Genomic DNA, 23,711 nt, shown 5'->3' with positions numbered 1-23,711 from the left:
ACTAGTATTAATGCAAAGAATGTTGAGTCTGATTGTTGTTTAAACCCCAACATAATTTTTTTTTGTGATCTGTAGAAGAAAGTAATGCCAACAGAATGAGTACACGATGAAAGAATTTTTCAGGCAAACTAGCAGTTAAAAAGTGATTTAAGAGTAAAACTGGTTTTTCTGGCTGTCCGGAATGAAGGGGCTTGAACACAAGACTGAACTTGAGCTGTAATACACTCTCCTGGACCAGATTAATTATAGGGAATAAAGGTGAAGTGAGGGAGGAGGAGGCATGCCAGAAGCATTGTCATTGGAATGAGGTTTAAGCAGCCGTTTATATATCATTAGCTTTGTGATTGACAGCGTTAAATGATCATGCTCTTGGCACTTTTTTTCCATAAAGACCATAAAGAATCTCCCTGCTTTTCATGAAAGCTAGAATCTGTAGGGCTGGTTGGAGGATAGATTACTCACGTGCACTTTCCCGCTCGCTGTAAACGTGTTAAACAAACATTGTTTATGTCAGATACATTCACATTGCTCTCTTCAGTTAAATATGACTGCAGCAGATAAGCCATGTACAATATATCATCAACACAGTCAGTACAGTGAGATAATCAGAGAACAAGTGTTTATAAAGAACTAGAATAGAGCATGATCATTAAACTATTCACATGTAGAGACATTGTTGCGCACATAAATCGCATGAAAATGGTTTTGATAAAAATATCAAGCAGCACAGCATTTTTAGCAATGCTTTTATAAGAATAAATTAAATTTGAAAGTATATTGAAGTATAAATACCATTTATTACATTTCTGATCAAATAAATGTCAAATAAATAAGACTCAAAAACTCTTACCAACCTTTTTCAGTTTTAGTTAACATTTTTGTAATTCTGTCTATATGTATATGTATATATAATTGTACATGTTCTGTCATTTTTCATTAACATTATAGTCAAAACAAATGTCTATAGGCTCATGGACAACCTGAGTGAAAGCAGGCCTTATGATACAAGGCCAAATGACATCCATTCCCTGTATCTCTGTACAAGACGCTACCACTCCACCAGTGTGCCAGAATGTCTCAGAGAAATAAACAGAGACTCATGATCAACAAAACACACTCGTGCGGTAATAGAGTCCCGTTCTGGCGTGCGCAACACAAGTCATTCAGAGTTTCATCCAGCCTGCCTGCGCTGCAGGACCGTAGCTTGTCTATGTCTGTTAAGTTGACAGAAATGTCATGACACAATGCATTACGCTTCTGGACCCATGGTCTCTAAGACGAGCATGACAGCTCACAAATACGATTTAGAGCTACAAGCCTGGATACATGTAATTATGTTGTGCTGTGTTTGGATAAGCAGAACAGCATTGTTATGCACACAACAAACACAGATAAAGCCTTCAACTTCAACCATGTAAATTTTCAATCAAGGAGCTTGTAAGCTTCGGATGGTTAATCCAAATTTTTTCATTTCAGTTCGACTGATTAAAAAGCAAACAAATAAACCGTTTGGTTTTAATCTCTCAAGTTAAAAGTTGTTCATAGACACTGAATAGAATATGTCGCATTTGCAGTCAATCCAGCATAGTTTCAGCCCAACACAAATCACACCCCCACCAAGAAAAACTCCCATTGTTGGAGGATTTGTGAACACATTTCCATCATGAAGGTTTTTCAGTATTAAAAATAAGACGAATTGTTTATTGATTTAAAAAAATGGCTGCTAAAAATGCAATAAATAACATGGAAATATACTGAAATATTAGCCAGTTATTTTTAATTGTAGTATTTTTATTTGAATTAAAAACAATCTTAGCAAACCCAAATTATGAATGAGTATTTTTATTAAATTAAATTCAATTATTAAATTAATAATAGTAATTTCTAAAAAGAAAAATAATCCCTCCGCTCTGCATTCTTTCAGCCTGGAAAAATGTTGTAGCATTTCCAAGCACATTTCCATCATGAAAGTTTGAATATGCCCAACACTCAAAACAAACAATACGCACATGTCGTGAGGATGAACGTCGAGCGAGGAGCTGACTGTTTTTCCTTCCTGCTGCGGGACATGGTGACTGAGAAAGAACAGTGCTGGACTAAGAGGCCTGGCATGATGCGTTATAGGGAAATGTCTGATTTTGCCTGCCTGTTGTCAGAGTTTCCTTCTGTGGACAGACAGCGTGATCTCACTCCTAATAGAGACCTGCAGACACCTAAACACCCGTTTCTGCTCAGCCAGTAATTATAGTGTTTATTTCCTGTGGGTCACTCACAGCCTCCTGGTCATCAACTTCCACATCTTTTTGCTGGCATCGTGCGGCTACAAAGTGCGTGGCGCTCTTTCGGCCTCTCCGGAGGAGAGAGTTTCTGCCCTCCCTCAGCGTCTCTCAGATGTGAGATGTGGTTACATAGGCATTTTCTATTTACGTGTTCATCTGTGTCCATGCTGGACGGAGATGATGAATGCTTCCTCTGAGAGGTAGCTGGCTCTTTGTGGGCAGGTTAGCAAGGGGAGACAGGGACAGAAGTGGGAGAGGGGGCGACTCGTGGGCTCCCCGGGGGCAAACTGTGCTCTGAACCTTCTTGACTTGGCTTCCACGCTCTCTCTCACGTGTGAATTGCCTCATCTGGCCCAGAGGATTTAAACTAATGTCAGCCCGAGACTGGGTGCACTCTTAATCATCTTAGGAGCGAGAGCTGGCAGCAGCCGAGGTTATGAGAGGGAGAATGAGGCCTGCTTGCTGTCTCCTGAGACGCTGTGCAGAGGCAGGGTGTGTGTGCTTGTGTCTCAGGTTGTGTCAGAGAGAGATGCAGACAGAGAGATACGTGGGAAGGAGAGAAACAAGTAAAGAAAGCGGGATGAGATGACCGAAGAGACATTATGCACCGTGTGCATTCTGAAACCAGACAGATGACTTTATGACCCGCTTATTGGTGTCATTTTGGCTTATCTGCTAAGACTTGCTTCTCTTTAGGCCTGAAGTCAGCAGGAAGCATCCACATGCTTTTCGTCTTTGCTTATTAGTCTGCTTACTTTTATTCAGTTAACTGTCTGTCACATAGCCGTCAATCAGCTACGGACCGCCATTATGATGCTTCATGTTTTGCTCTGATGGAGCGTTTGACGGATAGGATTGCGTAGATGTTTTTGTAGGATATGTAAAGAGAAAAAAGTAAAAAAAAATATATATATATATATATATATATATATATATATAATTATATATTATGTTTGTGTAAAAAATAAACACAAATTAATACTTAATGTTAATTTAGGCATCACAGCATTATTAATATTGCAGTGCATTTACTGTAATCTAATATAAATTATATTTTAAAATTGTTAGGATTAATTAATTGTCTTTGTTTAAAATTTTTTGTGCAATTTTTTGGTGAAAAAAAAAATGTAAAGACAGTGAGGTTGTATTTATTGTTTTACATTCAGTGACCTTAAGTAAGTGTTAGAGATCAATGGTGGTAATTTGAATTGAATAATTGGGTAAATGAGCATCACAATTACGTATCCACTATCCAGTGTTTTAGAATTTGAGGCTAATAATAAATGTCATGTGAGTGGGCCGATCTCCAGCTGTTGAAGACAAGCAGGTGTGAAGATAAGAAATCATTGTGGGTCTCCGTCTTATATCCTTCCTGCATGTATCAGGCAGTGGAACACTTTGCGTTTAGTTACTTTCATCTGCATCAGACCTCCTCTTTTGAGTTTTGCACATTTTTTTGACGTGTTTTCTCTCTTTTTCTCTCTTGTTCTGTTTCACAGATCGTGGTGTGGACACCTGAATAAAAAGACGCAGAAAGAAAGAGAGTGAGAGAGAAAGACTCGAGAAGAAACAGTGGTGTACAATGTGCTAGGAGAGTGAAGGCAGACAAATTTGTGTTTTTCTGATATTCTCGGGGTGTCAGAGAGACCAAGCAAGACGCCAAGATGGGACGGAAGAAGATACAGATCACACGGATCATGGATGAGAGGAACCGGCAGGTCAGTAGCTCCTTTACACATCATCCTTCTTTTATTCCCACAGTATCTATGTATGTCTCAGAACCTAGTGCTAAAAAGCATTTTTTTTACATTTGGAATGAAGCACACATATACATAAACTTTTTTTAATAAACCATATAATTAAATAACACTGATAAATGTTATCTTTAGCAAAACTTAAAATGAATATTCATTTCGTTATCCATATACATGTTATTATGTAAAATATAATATTGTGATTCCTAAAATTCACATGTAGCTTTTAAAAAATAGGTTTTCAGTGTTTGATTTATTTGGACAAAATGGATTTTAATATTGGACATATATAACATAACCAGCCATATTAGTGTAAATGCATTTTAATATTGGTGCATCATTTATTTGGAGAATTTGAAACCCAGAGACAGAAAATGTCTTTGCAGAAAAGTTTGGGGTCAGTAAGATTTTTAGTTTAGTGAGCAAGGATGCATTTAATAGTTCATAAGTGGCAGAAAAGATTTAAAACGACATACATGCAGTTATTTTGAACTTTCTCTTTATCAACAAATTCTGAAAAAAATGTACCCCAAAAAATGTTAAGCTGCAAAACCACTGATAACTTTAACAAATGTTTCTTAAGAATATCAGTATATTAGAATAACATAGGTCCCATGTTACTGAAAACAAGAAGGGTAATGATGATAGATTGAACAGAACTTGAATGCCTTCATGATTTTGTACACAACAAACACAACAGGCCTGAAAGACCCATTTGATTATTGCTTAGTTTGGGCCATCTGTTCATTGGCTAAACATGTTGTCCCAGCATTCCTGGATAGACACACAGCAAGAGCCATAAAAAGGGACTGGGACACATTTCCAGCCATATTTACAGACGCGGCTCCCACACACCACCCTGCAATTTCGGTCCGGAGTGGCTGATGAGGCAGACAGAGCTGGTACGAGCCAGTCAGTGTGGCAGTGACAGGGAGCAAGGGGTGACTGGGGTGAAGTGGGGCGACTATGGCCTCTCCCTTTTTCCTCTCTCTCTCTCTCTCTCTCTCTCTCTCTCTCTCTCTCTCTCTCTGTACACTAGTGGGTTTGTGCTGGGGCCCGGCAGGGCCCGTTATTCCCTGCGGTTGCAGCTGCTTGGTAGTAATTAGGAGCAGCCACTGCGCCACGGCACTCTCTCATTACAAGGAGGGACAGTGGGACGCGCTGTGCCCTTCTCTCTCTCTCTCCATCTTCTTCTTTCTGCTTCTGTCTCTCTCTCTATTTTCCTGCCCTTTCCTCAGAAAAGTGCCAATGATCTGGCCAGCGACAGAGACAGACTGGAATTCACCCTTGTCTACTCACGCTAAATATAAATAACATAACACAGTCCTGTCTGGTCGCTGTCTTTGCAGAGAAGGGAAAACACACGCACAAGGCAGTTGTGGGGCATGTACATGTCTGCTCAAACATACATGTCTAATGTCCGCTTGAAAGGGGAAGGCACTCTATTTGACATGTTAAAGGATTTGATAATGAAAAAAGTATGCGTCAGTCCACGTCTCTCCAGCTAGACTTGATGCACCCATTCACACCCGCTCAAAATATCATTTGCACTGTCTCGTCGGTGAAATAACTTTCTTGCCATGCTCACGGAAAGCTAATTGAGGTTTTGCTCACTCTCCTGAGGGTGATAACATAACAGCCCGTGCCCTCCTCCCTCCTTGCCCCCAGCTCTCCTCCCACCTCTCTGACAGTTACTGTGGAGGTAGCAGTTCAGCCAAGTGAGAAACTCGAATTTACAGGACAGGCCAATTATCAGCATAACACCAGGTCCTGGGTGGGATCCAAATAGGAAGGCAGGCAAAGAGAAGATGTCTACTAGAAACATCAGCATCTGCACTATCTGCCCCAGCCTACAACATCAGCAAAAATAAAAGAAAAAATAAAAAGCATGAGAGGGGAGAAAGAATCAAGCAAAAGAAGAGAAAGTTACTGTAAAGTCACTTTGTTACTGGCTGTTTATTGTTTATAACCGATCTTAAAATGAGATAGTTCACCTAAATTAAGTTTGTATTATGTTGCCCCAGCTATGCCGCAGAAATAGAGACTTTTTTTAAAAATAGAATCCGCTGTTAGTCGTCACTGTAATGTAACTGTATATTTTGTATATCATATGTTTAGAAAGATCATGATGAGGTATAAATAATTTTTGAGTGACCTCTTTAAGGGTTCATACTAGCTGTGGCTCAAAACTTTTAATATATCACAACTTTTATTATATCACAATACCGCCTTCTCTGTTCTCCGTTGTTATTGCTATATACCCGTAAGCATGAGAGACAATACACTGCACTGTAATTAATAGCGCTCTTGTCCGTCAGAATCTGAATTTCACGGCACTCATTGGAGAGAGCGGTTATCAGTGGGGCACAGGCTCAGCCATGAGTGTGGTCGAGTTTTTAGAGACAAATGGAGAAAGATGTTAGTGCTTTATTCGCTCTTTTGCGTGCATTCGCACAAAGTTCTTCCCCCTCGCTAGCATAAACCCAGTCTTCTGCTCGCTCTAGGGTGCTCTCCTCACCCTGGGGAGATGGCCATTAGCATACTGGGCCCGCTGAAAGAAGACAATTAAAATCCTTATCTGCACGGCTGTGCCGGGAGCTATCTTTATTCATTGCATTAGAATGAGAGAATGCCTTAAGTGGCCTAATTAAATACAGTGGCGGTACTGCACGCAGCACAGGCTTCAGCAGGGGCGTCTCGTATCATTGTGAGAAGGGCTCTGAAAAGCCTGTTGACCTATCAGGATTTATTTAGGAGAGCGTAGTAGGGGTCGAGAGGTCCGCAATTGCGGTATCTGTCAAAACAATAGGTTCAGAGGCAAGCCGCGGGATGTTCATTGTACACGCATCTTGCGATATTATTCACCCCCGAGGGGTTGAGAAGATCTTGGTGAGCGTCGGATCCAGCTCTTCGATTGATTCGCCAGGAAATTCACCAGGAAAAAGTCTGAACACACAACAAACGTCAATTCGAACATTGATTGAGTGCCATCAGTGGAAGAAAGAGATATGAATGCATTATTTTATGAGCGTCTCGGCTCTAACTCGGCAGCGCGCTCACACTTTATGAAATATGGAGGAGCTGGAGGTCCTGTCATGCATGCAGCCCTGTCCTTCTGGAGCTTTCCACCAAAAGCCCCTTAAGTGCGGCCTGTAGGAGGAGGAAGGAATGACAGCGAAAGGAGAAGAAGAAGAGGAGAGGATTTGGTGAGCCTCACTGAACAGCTCAGGCTGACATGCTAATTGCAAAGCTGTGTAAGGGGGACGACTGCCATAATAGCGCAGGAGGACAGAATGATCCTGAACCCCCCCTCCTCCCTCTCGCTCTCCACCTGTCCGTCGTCCACTTGGTACAAGCTCTGATTTCCTCCACAGCTCTTCAAGCCTGTAATTATTTGTCCTGATGATGTCGTACACCTGTCTCGCGTGATAGCAGTAGTAACATGCTTTTGAATTACTCCCCTAGTAGAAAACTTATAATTACGGTGATGGTCTCAAAGGACCCTAATGAGTGCTGCCTGTCAGTGTGAAAACAGCATCACTCCATTGTAGCTCTGATTGTGTTGTGACAGCTCTTTGATTCACAGAGGATGGAAAGTATTATCGTGAACACTAGAGTAAAGACTCAAGGGAAGAGTTCTGCAAAAGCACGCACAGGAAAACTCCTTGTTAAATTGAGAGAGAAAAAATTGTCGCACGCGATTTCATCAGGTACCTTTTTGGCTTTGTTTCCATACAGTCGACATGCTCTCTCACAGCTGCACTTGTGTGCCAGTGTGTGCGTTTGGACCTCTGTGCCTAACGACGTCCGCTGTACGCCATTAAGCAGGCTCACTAGGGGTAATTACCCAAGTCATTAAAAGTTTGATGATTTCACTGCTGGGTGGAGTGTCGCCCGCCCTTGCTTTGGCTTACTTTTGCTTCCGCACGTCACATGTTCAGGAGTGCCGAGCTCTCCGTTTTTCATCCTTCTTATTTTTTTAGTTTTTTAGCTGGAAAAGTGATGCGCATCCTTCCATTTTGTCGGACTCTTCTTCTTCTCTGTCTCCTAAAAGGTTCTGAGAGAACACCATTATTCTTTAATGATGAAAACATGGTTTAGAAACCAGGGAGCGAAAAAAAGGTTTCAGTAAAAAAAAAAAAAAAAAAAAAGGAAAAAAGATGGCGTTCACTTAACGTGCCCTTTCCAATATTGGGCGTCCTTAAATGATAGGCTGTAATTTCAGCTAAAGTGGATTATTTGAAGCAAAGGGAGTTTTGTTTTTGGTTGAACTGCATTAGAGTATAGCTGTAGGTTTGTAAGGGGAAATAGTGTGGGTGGTTTTCTGTCTGTAATTCATGTTTGATGACAACAACAATGAAATGCTCTGAACAATGAAAACTCCACCCACCTCCCTTCAGTTATTCATCGTGGTGGTGGAACATCAACAACAGAGAATGAAAAATCTTAGTAATGCAGATGATCTTTATATACGAAAGAATCTGGTCATTGATTTCTTTTCCTGTCAAGCCTGTTGGCCTCATTATTCATTCAAGAAACTAAACAACAGCTCTGTTCCAAAATCTAGTGAGCAATTTTTTATTTATTATTAGAGACATTCTATATTTGTTTATAATAAGTATATTAATTTATAAGGAACATTTTGTATAACACCATGCATTTTATTTTGTAAATCAGTCAATTAAAACAATCAATTATAAATCAATTGGATGTGTCATTTAATTATGATAATAAATAAATGTATTATACTGTACATATTTACCAAGCTGATGCTTTCTGTGTGAAAACTATTTTGCTTTAAAATATTTCCCAAAATGTATTTGAGACAGCAGCTTAATACATTTAGGACCAGCTTTTGCTTGAACTGTGCTTTAAAATTCTGTCTTTATAGGCATCAGTTTTGGAATCACAATGAATTCAAATAGAAAATGTTTTTTAGCTTGTTTTGCCTTAATTGCTTTGATAGCTGACTTTGAACAGAATATAAGAGACCAACTATCACAGGTTATCACACAAGTTCATGGCGTGAATGGGGGTGAGAGATAAATGCATAGAGATCAGTCTAATTACAAGGTCACACTGGCTCAGTCCCAGCTGGCTGGCCCTGCCCTTTGGGTACACAAATGCTCAGAACCCAGCAGTGAACTGTGGACCCGGGGCTTCCTCTGTGTCCTGTGAAAGCTGATCCAGCCGGACAGGAGGGATGGACCGCTGCCTGTCTCCCAGGCCTGAGTGCTCTTTGCTGGGAAGCAGGAGCCAGGGGGCTTGGGTCACTCTGCCAGCTGGTGCTAAGGCAGAGACTTTCTCTGGACTTCACAGACCTCCTGCCGTTTGTTATCGAGATCATTGAAGCTGACATGCTGCTTTCAATGATATGTCATCCCTGGTCCCTTACCATGCTCTGTTTCTATATAAGAGACATCACCTCCAATGCCAGAGAACATTATAGGCCTACATGGCTTGTTTTTCCTGTTGACTCCCCTCCCTAAGGGCAGCCTGCGATGGAGTATTTGACTGACAAGCCAGACCTTGTCATTTTTCTGAGGTGAAACAAACACATACAGATTTAAACATATCCGCAAATGCTTAAAATACGTGGGCGCATTTCCTCATGATCTAGTTTGTCTCACCACGACCCACAACAGGGAATTCCTTAAGATTCTGGTCACGTAAATGCATTACTCAACGCTTTTCACCCACACATATTGCCCATTTCCTCTTTTATGGGAGCAAGGATTTATTTTTTCTTACACACATCCTCATTTGCTTTGATTCACTGGTATCTTGAAATTCTTAGAAGCCACAATGCCCAGTGGTATACAAGTCGGCCCAATGCGCTGGCAGCAAAAAGAGGACAGACTGAGAAAAGTAAGAGATAAAGCATGGAAGAGATGATGGCAGAGCAGAATTAGTACCCCAGCTACTACCTGATATGCTGAAAAAGTTGTGAAAAGGTCAGCGTTCTTATTCCTGCTGTACAATTAGATGAGAAATGCTAATATAATTACTGGATGGCTGGGATAGAATGACCTTATCAAAGACTGCCACAAGTTGGAGGGAACAAAGAGAAGTTTGGAGCACAAAACATGACTCATAACATCACTTCCTCACACTTTCTTGGTGCTGTGTTGAAGTGCTCTCGAGATCTGTTTGCGGAATGGAGATTCTCACCAGTGTTTTTGTGCATTTATCTAGCATAGCGGTTGACATTTTTATATCTATGGCTAATATTAGAGCTGTCTAAATAACAATAACAAAAAAAACAAATGTTCAACAAAAAAAGATTTTACTAGCGTAACATTTTACAGTAAAATAGTTGTGAAAAAAGAATATCATAATAATAAAAAAAAATTGTATATGGTATATTTTAAATGTTAAACCAGAAGTGTTTATTTCAGTATAAAACTGCAGAAAAAGCTTCCCTTTTGTTGACAACAGCTGGTTTAGAAGCATATCTCATTACAAGTATGAGAAGATGTTGGGGCATGTTGCTTTCCCAAATGCACATTATAAACAACCCAAACTCAAAGCAGATGCATAGATGAGTTTGTGCAGAGCAGCATTTGCTGTGAAGTTTCTTTGAGACACTGAAAATGCATGAACTGCTCATGTGTAAAAGAACGCAGTGCTGCTCTTCATTCTGAAAAATGCAATGCACACTGTATATTTATTTAATTTAACCACAGCCTTTGTGATTTATTAATCACACTAAGCCATATCGAGATTTCGGTTTAATTTCAGTTAATTGTGTAGCCTTAACTCATATGACAATAACTAGGTCAGTTTATTACAGTAATGTAGAACAGGAACACAAAAAGTCTGAAATCATTCACATCCCAGCCCAACTGCTCTGTGAGTGTGTTTCTCCCTGAGCTAGTGGGAAAAAAGCCCCAGTGACCTCAGATCGCTCTATGGCTTTTAACTGGCTCAGCAGTGACCCGATAGACTAGGGGTGTTGTTTGGGGACTCACCCAAAAGCCCTTGTTGAAGCTAGAGTGCTTATTTGTGGTATTCTGATACTGTGGCTGGTACACCGTACTTAACATACAGATGACGTTTGTCATCACTGCAATCACAGATGTGTATTGTGCTGCCCAAGGCTGAGAAGAGTATAATTGCTCTTTTTATGATAAGTTATAAAGTTGAACATGAGTTAAATGCTCTTGTTTGAATGCAAATGGTTTTATGGGTGTCTTCATGTCTGTGACAGTGTTCTGCACTGCAGCTGGAATAAATCGTTACTATGGGTCAGCAAGGACTACTCTTGAGTGCCCTGAACAGAAATGGAGTGGAACAATGTCACCGCACACACCGTACAGCAGCGCCCATCCTGTACTAAAGGTGACATTTTCCTCTGCTGCCTCAGAGGTCAACTTCAACCTGAACTATGCCACCTATTTGGGCTATGGTTCCCATCTCTTTTTCCACTATTAAGTTGCACAATTAAATCTGCCATTTACGGTAGAAAGGAGCATTTAATGATGATATACTTGGAAAAGGCTTGTCCAGAGAGATTTTGGAGGCTGCTTCGCCTTGTGTTTGCTCTGCAATAGAGGCAAGAGGAATCTAATGACAGCTGGGAGGGAGCTGCTCTCTGTGGCTCTGGGAATTCACACTGCTGTCTGCCTGAGCTCAACTTACTATTCTCCCTGGACTGCTCAGGTATACAGTCCTGCTCCACCAGCACACTCCATTCACTTCCCGTTTATTGATAATGAAAGCTGCTGTATGTCATTGCCTCATGTCATTGGAGGTTGAATGGATTTAGATGAATGTGTACCAACATAACATATGTCCTGTGCAGATTTGATTTGGTTCAACAGTTACTCGGTAGCTGTCATGGAATTTTAAGAAGCGAAGTTTGGCATGCTTGTATAATGTATGTATGTATGTATGTGTATGTACATGCATGCATACATATTTCAAATATACGTATGTTTCAAATAAATATAATTCTTTAAACGCTCTATTCATCAGAGAATTCTAAAAATAAGTATCAGGGTGTCCACAGAAATATTATACAGCATTTATTTTTTTCAGCATTTATATATTATACAACTGTTTTCGACATTGTTGGTAAGAAATGTTCCTCCAGCACAGAGGCACTAAAGACTGAAATAATGAATGCTGAAAATTCACCTTTACCATGAAATAAATTACAGTGTAAAATATATTAAAATAGAATACTGTTGTTGTAAATTGCAATAATATTGAGCACATAAAAATTCACTTTTTTTTTTCTTTTTAACAGTAATGTATGTGTATATAGTTATTCCAAGCTATTCCTTGATTACCTCATAATGACATGATATGTCATCTTTTTATGCTCAAATCAAGTGTCCCAATGTTTTCTTTTTACTGAAAACACAATTAAGCATTGTAATCACCTGTAATGCAGAACATGTGATACTCCACCTATACAGTTGGACAGAAAACAGTACGGATTCAGAGATAGTGTGCTGCTCATTGGATTATATTGCATTGTACCATTTGAAATGAGGGTTTCTGCAAGCTGTGACCAATTAAAGTTGAACAAAGCCAGCTCATCTGCTCAGCTCTGCTTTGTAGGTCAGTGAAATTGGCGGAAGTAATCATACAGCTCTCTCTCTTTCTCCCCCTCTCCCTCGCATACACACGCTCTCCAACTTCTTTTTGCCCTAGGCACAGCTTTCCATGGCATCTCTGTAAGTTTTGCCATGTGCACGACACATCCTGCTCATCTTGAGTGTTCATATGCTCATCCATGATGTCGTTCTGACGCTTCCATATTATGAAAGTAAATCTGCTGCTATCTCCGCTGTACAACACTTGTTAAACATGAGAGCTGAACAAATGCATAATTCATTTTCAGGCTTTTGAAGGATCCTGAATGAGCTTCTCATGGATAATAGGACACATGCTTGGCTTGGCTCACTGTATAGCTGGATCAAAAGAAAGGCGTATAGCTTGGTGCATAATGGCTGGTCATCTCTAGAAAAGTCGGATAGTTATGGGCGTGCATGTGCGACCTGCAGAAGCGTATATGCCGGCTCGTGTTACAGCAATGGCCCTGCAGGAAGAGGCTGTCAGAGGATGCAGGCAGGAGTGATGGAGCCCGCTGTCTCCCTAATGGGCTGATTGCACAGGCTGTGGAGCCTCTGTTGCGTTCCTCACGCTGACCTTCTGTCTGACCTGCCATGACATCAGTGTGGCAGCTCTGCTGTCTGCTTGACTCATTATCTCGCAGTAACATGGCCCAGGATAGATGGAGACCACTAAAACAATTAGACTTTATCAGATCCTGATAGACAGTCCAAAACTACTGTAAGGGTCTCAACCACAATTATTTTGATCTGTCATTAAAAGTTATAGTTTGAGTGTTTTTTTTGAGTGTTAATTTTGTATTACAAGGATGCCCAATGTGTTTGATTTGCCTCATTTTGAACACTGTTTATGTCATTATATTACATAAATAAGTAGTGACACTTTAACCAGGTAGTGCTACACCCTCTCCCCCCAAATATATTCCTCAGATATTTTTACTTTAATTAGTTTGCTCAAGCATGTTGCCAGATAACATGCATACCTTCAACATGTTTAGTCTAGGCCAAAAATGTAAGATATATTTTCAGTGAACATACAGAACATTCAAAAACATACAGTTTTTTCATGTGATTTAGAAATGTTAGTTTTGCATCAAATATGATATGATTTTTTGTAATGGCCTAGCAGCAACAGCACATTTTTCCACTTGTGCGAGCAATTCACTGACAGCTTTTCTTGCGCATGATATCACCCACATTCCAACAAACCAATGAAAATGTGCAACAGTAATGACGATTCATGACAATAGAGAGTAGGTGCCAAAGCTATTATGTATCCGCTCAACCAAATTCCACCCCGGCACAGATTTCCAGAAAATTACTGTCATTTGGCAAATAAAAAAAAAGTATAGACAGTAGCATACATATTACAAACATTTTTTAATCTAAGCTTTGTTACATATCAAATGACAAGGACATGTAGAATAATACATGTATGTATAGTAATGATTGGACTGCAAGTCTCTGATTTGTAAGTTTTTTTGTTTTTTTTTCTTCAAATTATTTTCTGTGGTTTGCCACAAATGTTGTCAGTAGAGCATAACTTGTTTTGAACATGAAACATTAATGAGATTTCCATTTGTTATTAATTGTTGGGCTAATGAACTAGAGCAGTATGGTATTTTCCTCTGTATTCTCTAGTGATCACCATGATTGACTTTCTGTATACTAATATGAAGACGAATATTGTGGTGTATCTGTGTTAACATTTTACTTCTTATTTTCTGTTTTTCACAGGTTACCTTCACGAAACGGAAGTTCGGTTTGATGAAGAAAGCTTACGAGCTCAGCGTATTGTGTGACTGTGAGATTGCCCTGATCATATTCAACAGCTCGAACAAACTCTTTCAGTATGCCAGCACTGACATGGACAAAGTCCTACTTAAGTACACAGAATACAACGAACCCCACGAGAGCAGAACCAACTCTGACATTGTAGAGGTGAGTGTGGCCTACTTGCGATTTCCTTAACAAATAATCTTCAATGATTGAATGATTTTTCCGTTTACTGTAATGTAATTTTAGATGTACCATGGCCACAAAAACTAATTGGACATTTTTGGACATTGACATCACATTTTAAAATCTTATTGAATTAGGGTACATCAAATCAAGGGAAATCTGAAATAGGATCATAAGCTTTTCTTTTCTTTACTTTTGAAATAGATTTTATTATATTTTTTTATGACATATATATGTGATTTTATTATATAACGTGCAAAATCCGAATGCTTTCTGGGGCCAATCTATTTTTTTTTTACAATTAGACTACCTCTCTGCATAAAAATATGAGACAGTTATTCCCCCAAAATATTTAGCTTTTATCAATATCTAGTTCAGCAGTCAGCTTTAGGTTGAAGTTCAGAAATTATCTATGCACAAATGTTCAGCATGTGTGTCCCATAGTGCCGCAGGGGACAAACTGTTGTCTGGACAGCATGTAACAGTTTCCTTCTCATCCATGCTTAGATAGGGTTCAGGACGTCTGCAGCCGCTGATAAGTCCAGACGTACTTAAGTACCGCAACTGACAAAGGAGTATAGATCATGTAACTGGGCACATGGCACAGAACATCCTTTTTTGTCCACCATTCCTGTTTGCTTTAATTAATGAGTGTGTATAAATTTCAGTTTATACAATTCGTAAAATTGTTTGCTCATCATAAAGCCATCCCAGCTGGCCATATGAGTGCTGTGCAAACCAAAACCATACTACTGTAGTGTTCAGTCCACAGGAAGCAGGATTTGCCAGACACGCACTGTCCTCATTCGTCAAAACAGCATTCCAGCTTTATAGGTCGAGACAATCAGTGAGCGAAGAACAAGAATGCATTTAAAAACCTCTCTCTGTCATTTTAGATATTTTGTATTAATTCAGTGCTCAATCAGAGCTAAACAGATATAAAAAATGTCAGTGTTGTATCCATAATATAGACTAGTAAGGATTTGTTTAAATATGCATGGTACATTGTATATATTATTAATTCTTGTGCACATTTTTAAGTAAAATTATTTCAATGAAGATGTCATCCTTTACTCATCCTCGCATATATCTGTACGACTTTCTCTTTTCTGTAGAAAACAAAAGAAGATATTTTGAAAAATGTGTTTCTTTTTATGCCCATATTGGAACCCATTCACCTGTGTTTCACGGTGTTCTGCAGAAGAAAGAAATTCATACAAGAACGACATGAGGCTGAGTAATAGAATTTATGAGAATGAGAAATTTCGTTTTTGGGTGAAGTACCCCTTTAAAGTCTTTTACTTAAAAAAGAAGTCAGCTGGGCAGAGTTATCTTTTATTCATGCTGATGACACTGCTGGTGAATTACCTGCATGGCAGAGCTGCAGAAGAATGCACAGAGCCATCCACAAGGCCTGAGCTCTCCATCAGTGGCCCATCTGCTCTCAGCTCTGCACAGAGAGGGCCCTCACCTGCATTAAAAATGAATGGACACACTCTCCCCTTATGTAACAGCCACCCCATGTCAGCTTTACCTCTTTACAACAGCTTTTAAAGAGGATGCTGTGCCCCCTCTCAGTGGCTTTATGTCTTTCCCTCTGTGATTTTAAAGAATGGGAAATCACTGTGTTCTGTGTAGCAAAACATCCTCGTACAGCACTAAAGAGCCTCTTTGCTGTTGTGGATTGCCTTTTTAAAGTGAAAAAGGGTTAGTTAAATCCTGTAAGTGTCTTGTAGGACACCCACAAACACATGCAGAGACATGTACTTCTACACAATCAGGCGTCAGCAGATTTCTTTCTGACACTTAGTGATGTGGAATGCAAGCTGGTTGCAAGCTGCCGCTTTTCCCACGTCAGCCCTCCGGCCGCTGTGGAGGAGCCTGACCCATTGCATGAAGGACCCCAACAAAGCAGCCTTGTCCCTGCTCAGTGGGCCAGCATCCACTCATAGCTGCAGAGATCGCCCACAGCCAGCTCTCTTTCTGAGGCCATGATTCAGCCGTAAAGAAGCAGAGCAGAAATAAGCTATTGAAGCCTCCACTCTCTTTTCCTGCCTGGCTAGCGCTGGAGAAACCAGGAGCAGAAATATCAGCCCTGGACTTCCATCAGAAGTGCTGCTGACTTTGATTCTGGTTGAAGGCAGAATGACTCCATCGAGACACATGTAAAGATCTGTGCAGGAGTTATACAGTATACCGATATAGCCAAAGGATATCAGTACCCAGAAATATTGATTTTATCCGTTAAAAACACAGGCCTGTGTTCTCATATTGTACAGTGTGACATTCTGAAAGAGGATACCATATAGTGATATTATTAATCAAACAGCATGTACAAGGAGGAAGTAACCCAAAGCCCTTTTAAGAAAAGTCAGACCACTCTATGGCCATCTAAGCAATGCTCTTTGCAATTTCAGCTCATGTTTAGTTCAGTGGGCCTAAATTTGTCAAAACTTTTTATTTTAAAACAAAATAGATTTGGTAAGGTTGCTGCTATATTTGCAATCAGGCTACACTGAAAGCTGGAAATGTTTTTTTTTTCCCTCTAATAATCAGATATAATTATTATTATTTTTTAAATTATAATTTATTAGTATTGGCTGATGTTAGACATTTAATTGTGCAGTTATTTTCATTTATTTAACACTAATGATTTCTTAACACTGTTAACAGCAAATTATGAAAAATATATATACGTTTTTCATACTGTGTACATAATAATGTTCAGATGTAACTGTAGCATTTAAAACAGTGTAATAAATTACTATAACATGAACAAAAAAAAAACACCTACATTTTAATAGGTATAATAGGAGCTATAAAAGTTTGATTTCTATAGATTTAAAAAAAATAAATAAATCTCTGAATGTTTATCCAGCTTTTTAGAAACTGCTATAGTGTTATTTGAGCCTTTACTTTTTTGTTTTGCTATACAATAGCTTGTCATAAAAAGTTAAAGAGTTAAAGAGTTATTTAAAGAATTGATACACCACTCTCTAAATCTCATTTCCATTTCCTGTTGCCTTTTCTTCTGGTGAAATGTGTTTCACATGGAGGCACTTATCTAAACAAATAGATTGTACTTAAGTGATAAATCACACAAACAATCACACATTTTTTTCTCCTTTGCCTTTTTCCGCCCTGTAGAACAAATGCATACTTTTCTGCATTTTCATTGACCAGCATAAATTCCTGTTCCATGTGCGAAGTCAAATCAAAAGTCACATTCCTTCTTGCCACCACCATCTGCAGCAAAAGGCCTGGCTTTGTGTGGTCAGAGGAACAGATGTATTGCTTTCCACAGATGGATGTGTGAGTGGGGCACAGTGTGACCACCAGGCTCAGGGCTATGGACTTTGTCTCAAGTCTGGCCCGCAGTCGGTACCGGAGCGCTAGACCGAGATCACCACGCCTGAGCAAAACGAAGCGTGTGCATGTGTGTTTTTGGTGTGTGCGTGAGCGCCTGCCGTACCATGGTTCAACTTCAATAACACTCCAGGCGACAGGTGAAGCGTTGCGTGAAATCTCCCTTTGTGGATCCTGTCCACTTCTCTGTCTGATTAAAAGTGGCCGCGATCCCATCTGTGTCTCCCTTTTCAAAGGCTGTGGGTCTGAAGCAAGCCCTTTTATTTACTGAGTAGCAGCGCAGGATTGATGGAGCGTTTCCTCAGAGGTTACAGCATGTCCATTCAGCGGCTCACGGGGGTCTTTAAGGACCACTGGTGTTCCACAGTATTGCGTCTCCACTAGCACACTTTGTCCTTGTTCTCACCTTTTGCACTGCTCTGAGAATGTAAAAGGAAGTGTAGTTGAAAGGACTTTTCATGTATGATGGACCTTAGTCTAGAGATTGTGGATAAAAGCACAGCCCAACACATTTCACTTTTTGAAGACCCTCAAAGTTCTCTGACCTTTTGTGAAAGCATGAGTTAGGATATTGATGATTTTTTAAGCCATATTCACTGTGTTTGTGTTTCTGATAGAAAAAGTTAAAGGAATGTTCTGGGTTCAAAACAAGGTAGGCTTTAGCAACACATTCTGAGACATGCTGTTCATGTCTCAATCATTTGGACTCACTCATAAATTTACTAAATAAAAAGTGGAAAATAAATATTGAATTATTGTCGATGTACACAGTCATTAACATTTTTAATCATTCTTACATAAAATGATTCAAATGCAATCTTCAGCTAATTCTTTTCCATGTTCATTATATTGTTATGATCCCTAAATTCAAGTAAAAGTTTAGTTTTTTGTTTTGTTTTATTATTATATATTAGGACATTGCTAATAATAGAATCCTGCTATTGTCCATTTATCAGTTATCACTCACATCTTTAAAATAAGAATTGGCTTACTGGTGAAAAAGGACATTTTTGGTATCTTAGAAATTTTTATTGACTTTACATGATTGTGACTAATAGAAAAGTTCACACTTAACTCAGGTTAACATGCACAACTTTTAAGTCTCATTTGAAAACTCTGTGTATACTAAAGTTTCTCCTGGTGCAGAGTAAATGTATTAGTGTACACATGACATTTGCTTGTTTTGACAAACTAAGGGACAAGCTTAAATAATTCTCTATGGTAATAGAGCTTAACTTGTATCCATACATTCCTTTAAATTCTCTGAATTTAATTTGTTATGGAATTTCCTCTCACTGTAAGACAAGTTCAATTAATAAAAAGGTGGACAGACAAAGACAATAGTATGAATGAACAAAAATACAGTCTTTACAGTTGTCCCGTCCAAAGAAAGTCCTTATAGTCTTGTTGTTTCAAATTGAATTTTGTTTGTGCTCCAAATGAAAAAGCTGCTGCAGGTAATTAAAATAATTAAATCATTCTTTCTCTTGTTCCTCTCCAACTGGAGGTAATGAAATCTTAGTAGCCCTATGCTGGTATTCTGAATACAGGCCTCTCAGTGTGCACATAGGATTCCTTGAAATCAGATATCAAGTTCACAGCAGATATGTGGCGTCCATTTGTCTCTTTTACCCCCTCGCCTCTGTTTGATGCTCTCGACAGCATTACTCAGCCGTGCTGATATCAGTCCATTCTCATTAGCCCAAATTATCTTGGTTTGAACACATTAGTGGTCCCAGCTAACAGCCGTTCTATTGAATGCCGGGTAAATTGTGGAAGCAGCAGACTTGAATTCACATGGCATATGTTTGCTTTTGTTAGATTTACATGTGTGACTTTTTTTCCACCACTGTCACCATGTTGCAAATATCCAAACGGGTGTGTGTGTGCTTTTGTGAATGGCTGGCTGACCTTTTGCAGTACTCCGGTTGTTGTCTGAGGTGTCATTTACCTGGCTCAAATAGTAAGCAAATCAGGGAATGATACAGGCAAATGTTTTTGGGCCTCCATAAGAAGCTTGCATTGTTGTGTGTGGTTTTAAAAAACAAATGCTTTTTTTCTTCCTGAAGAAATATTCAAAGGATAAACAGTGCATTAGACTGGTAGTACTACTGGAATTTTTCAACAGAAAAAGCACATTGTTGTTAAGTTCATAAATTTGTATGCAGAAATAGAAAGTGCACACAAAAATAAATTCTGTCAATAAAAAAAAAACAAACAAAGAAAAAACAAAAGGATGAAGGAATGTTCATACTGGGTGAAATTTTCACAGATTTTTTTAAATTGATCCTCGTAGCTAGTCTCAAGACGTTCTTTTGAGAATTATTTCCTGGCAAAGACATGATCGAGACTCACAGGATATGTAAATCTTGACCATTCCCAAATGTCAGCCCTTCTTCTGTCTGTTCTCCATGAGATTCCTGTTTTGTTCCATGTGAATAACACCATTGTTTTACCACAAGCACGGGACAAAAAGCAGTCACTCTGCCTTTCATCTGAACCTTTGAAGCTGCATTCGGCATATGAGCGTTTCCAAACAGCCGTGCAACTGTATTAGCTATGCTATGCATATTCATGTTCGTACAGAAGCTCTTGAGCTAGTAACAAGAGCTCGCTCACAGTTTCTATTGGCTCTGGATGGAGATGTAGTAAGGAGCCGGTGTCTGGGGAAGAGAGGAAGGAAATGAGGCTATGCTGTGGGACTGGGGGAGGGAGATATTTTTGATAAGGGACTTTTATTCATCACTCTGGTTAAAGGCAGGGGGGCACGAGGGGATGGCTGATGTCATTGGGTCTGGGGATTTTTGAGACATTCACCACAACACACAACTCTGTGTTATGTCAGTAATGCAGCCAAAGCTGTTAAATCAATCGTCATTTTTATCCGTGCACTTTGGTACGAGTGCTACAACGCCTCTCCAAGACTTGTGAAGTTTTTTTTTCTGTAAATATGCACACTTTACAAGATAATTGCATTTATTTTTATAGCTGCTGAGCTGAATTTTACTGTTTTGTTGGGAGCTTTGCATTGAATTGTTTGTGCTGTCAATCAAAGCTCATGCAGTGATTAAGACCCGACTCTGCCTTAATGAATGCAAATTGGCACATCTGCTTCTGTGAGCTAGCTGGCCAGACTGTTCAATTAGCGTGATTGATCAATTATCCTCCTCCTGCTGATGTGAGGATGGAGGGAGAGCGGTGGAAAGAAAGAAAAGCAACAGTGCGAGAAGTGAGAGGAGGCGAGGAACGCTTCGGTCCAAATCCCTTAAGTCCGCCTATTAAAATATGCTCTTTAGATTTGATTAGACTAAATTGATAGTGATGGAATGATTTAAGTCATGCTTACACTTCCTACAACACAGATGTAAAATTGACTTTGACAAGACAAATTGAAATCATGACATTTTTTTTTTACAGAAAATCAAGTCTGTGATGTTTTTAAATTGCTGGGAAAAGTTCCTTGTTTGTAGCAAGTGGATCCACCATCATGGGGCTTGATGTTTACTGATGTGCAATTTCATTATGCTAAATTTGGCATTTTAGCAGTTCTTCTGCCATTCAGAGGTTAGGAAATTTTTTTATTTTAATTATTCAAGGCTAAATTTATTTGATAAAAATGCAGTAAAAATATTATATCACAGTAATATTGTAAAATATTTTTTAAAATACTTTTTTTCAATTTAATAACTGATTATTCAGCAATATTCAGTCAGTGTCACAATATCTCATAAATGATAAAAAGAAAAAAAATATATATATATATATATATATAATGTGAAAATTTTAATATAAGGATATTTTAATTAAATACATATTACTATACAAACACTGTACAATACTGTACAAAAACAAGACATCAATAATATCAGCCTTAAATGGAGAATGTATCCAACAATATGGGGTATTTTAGAGACAGTATGCAGTAGAAACTATATTCACCATATTCACCCCTTCACTATATTCACAATACATCACAGCCTTGAGTGCTCTGTTCTTTTCATTAAATTGCTGCTTCATGCTAAAAATACTAAGGGCAAAAATTTTATCTTCTATTTACATTATGCAGTTTTATGTTCCACAAAAGAAAAAAAGTAATCCAGGTTTGAAATAGCATAGGATTGAGTAAGTAATTGTGATTTTTTTTTTTTTAAATCTTTGAATGTTAAATAATTCCTTGAAGTGGAAAGTTAAAATGAACTGAAAAAATAGCCGAAAATCAATAATTCTACAGGTACTGTACAGTTATATATAATTATAGTGTTATAGCTGTTGTGGTAACCAATCAGCTTCCAGGACTGTAACTATCGGTTTCACAAGCGACAATCCGAAATTGCTTTTTACATTTGTCAACATTTTAGCCTGCTTTAATGAAGAGAGAACTCAGTTGTCTCCTCAGTATGTGTTGTTAATACCTTGAAAATGACAAATTCATCCCTCTCTTAGCAGGCTTAGGTGGCAGTCTAATGGGAGTATTATTTATATGGCCCTGTTGATTAAGACTTAGCTGCTAAGCTCATTTTCCAAACATTAGCGGTAGCGTGTCTCTGAGGGGCCTGTCTGGGCTGTTTCAGAGACAGATCAGGGCTGGAGTGCTGGTATCTTTAACGGTGACATACCCAGATAATAGAGCCCTGTTAACAGGCACCATATTCAGGCCTGAGTGTCCTTCCAATCGCATTTGCCTTGCCTTATGTGGGGAAACCAGACTCTACTGAGCACTTTCTGTTCAAGATATCAGGATGTTATTATTCAGTACTATTAGAAAGATAACCAAGGGATAAGATCTTGCACACATATTTTATCTTGTTTTGACCTAGTCCATCTTTTTAATTCAATTATGTCATTGTTTCAACACTTTCAAATAAATGAGGTCACTTTGAAAGTTCATCCAGCGATAGGGCAAAATCTTAAAGCAGGGGCATCTAAGTCCTTCCTTGAGGTTTTGGCATGCACGCCACTAAGGGATCACTCACTCGCACAATGACGCCACTCACCTCACGCTCTGGCGCGGACGACGACCCCTACGGTTCTGGACTATTAACCTAGTCTGCGAGGATTAATCCAAAAGGGGTCAGGGGCTTAATTTGCACTTGATATGCGCAGATGACAACACGCAAGAAAAGATTGCATTTTAATTGGCAAACGCTTAACTTAGTGGCTTGACTTTGGGCTGGCCAGGGGCCAGATTGACTGTGTGATCTGCTAAAGCCGTGTTTGACATTTGAAAAGGCTGAAGGGGGATGCATGGTCAGTTACACTGCTCCGCTCATTCTGGGTGGCTCTTTAAATGAAGCAGACAGCGTCTACATTTTTTCCTGAAGTACATTTATAAATGATGGCGTTATTTGTTTTGTACTCTCTCCATAGGATTTTTTTGCATTCAAAGGTCTTCCAAAATCTTTTGAGAGCATCTCACTAATAATAAAATTAATGCTTTTTTGACAAGTTAATCATTTTCGTTATCTTCATTGTCCCTGTTTAGCAGCTGTCATTTCTGTTCATATCTGATTTTCACACTGTTTTGATAAACTACTTATTAAATCTGGTCTAATTTCCCTCATGATCTGTAACATATCACTTCATTTCAGCGATCTCCGTTTCAGTCTATTCTCAATTCCCACTGCTTGCTCTTTAATGTCTCATCTACTGCCACTCTTATCCATTCCCTCCTCCTTCTTTTTTATCTTTTTACTTTTTTTTTGTTCCGCTGCTTACTCTCACATCTAGCTGTCTTCATATTAAAGTGCTTATTAAGTCAAACCGAAATG

The 23,711-nt window shown here is 39.1% G+C and overlaps 1 protein-coding gene across 14 annotated transcripts in view; it reads left to right on the top strand.

Moving 5' to 3' along the window:
- mef2aa (myocyte enhancer factor 2aa) overlaps positions 1 to 23,711 on the top strand; it is an 84,042-nt gene that overhangs the window by 24,935 nt on the left and 35,396 nt on the right. For all 14 annotated transcript variants that reach the window (XM_043264037.1, XM_043264042.1, XM_043264046.1 and 11 more), the window contains 2 exons: positions 3,779 to 3,997; positions 14,353 to 14,556. In XM_043264037.1, coding sequence (XP_043119972.1) covers positions 3,944 to 3,997; positions 14,353 to 14,556 — 258 coding nt within the window. In that variant the 5' untranslated portion in view covers positions 3,779 to 3,943. The remainder of the gene's footprint in view (positions 1 to 3,778; positions 3,998 to 14,352; positions 14,557 to 23,711) is intronic.

This window comes from Puntigrus tetrazona, chromosome 18 (assembly GCF_018831695.1).
Source record: "Puntigrus tetrazona isolate hp1 chromosome 18, ASM1883169v1, whole genome shotgun sequence".
Taxonomy (NCBI): Eukaryota; Metazoa; Chordata; class Actinopteri; order Cypriniformes; family Cyprinidae; genus Puntigrus; species Puntigrus tetrazona.
The sequence above is the reverse complement of the archived record's forward strand: the minus strand, read 5'-3'. Positions and strand labels throughout refer to the sequence as shown.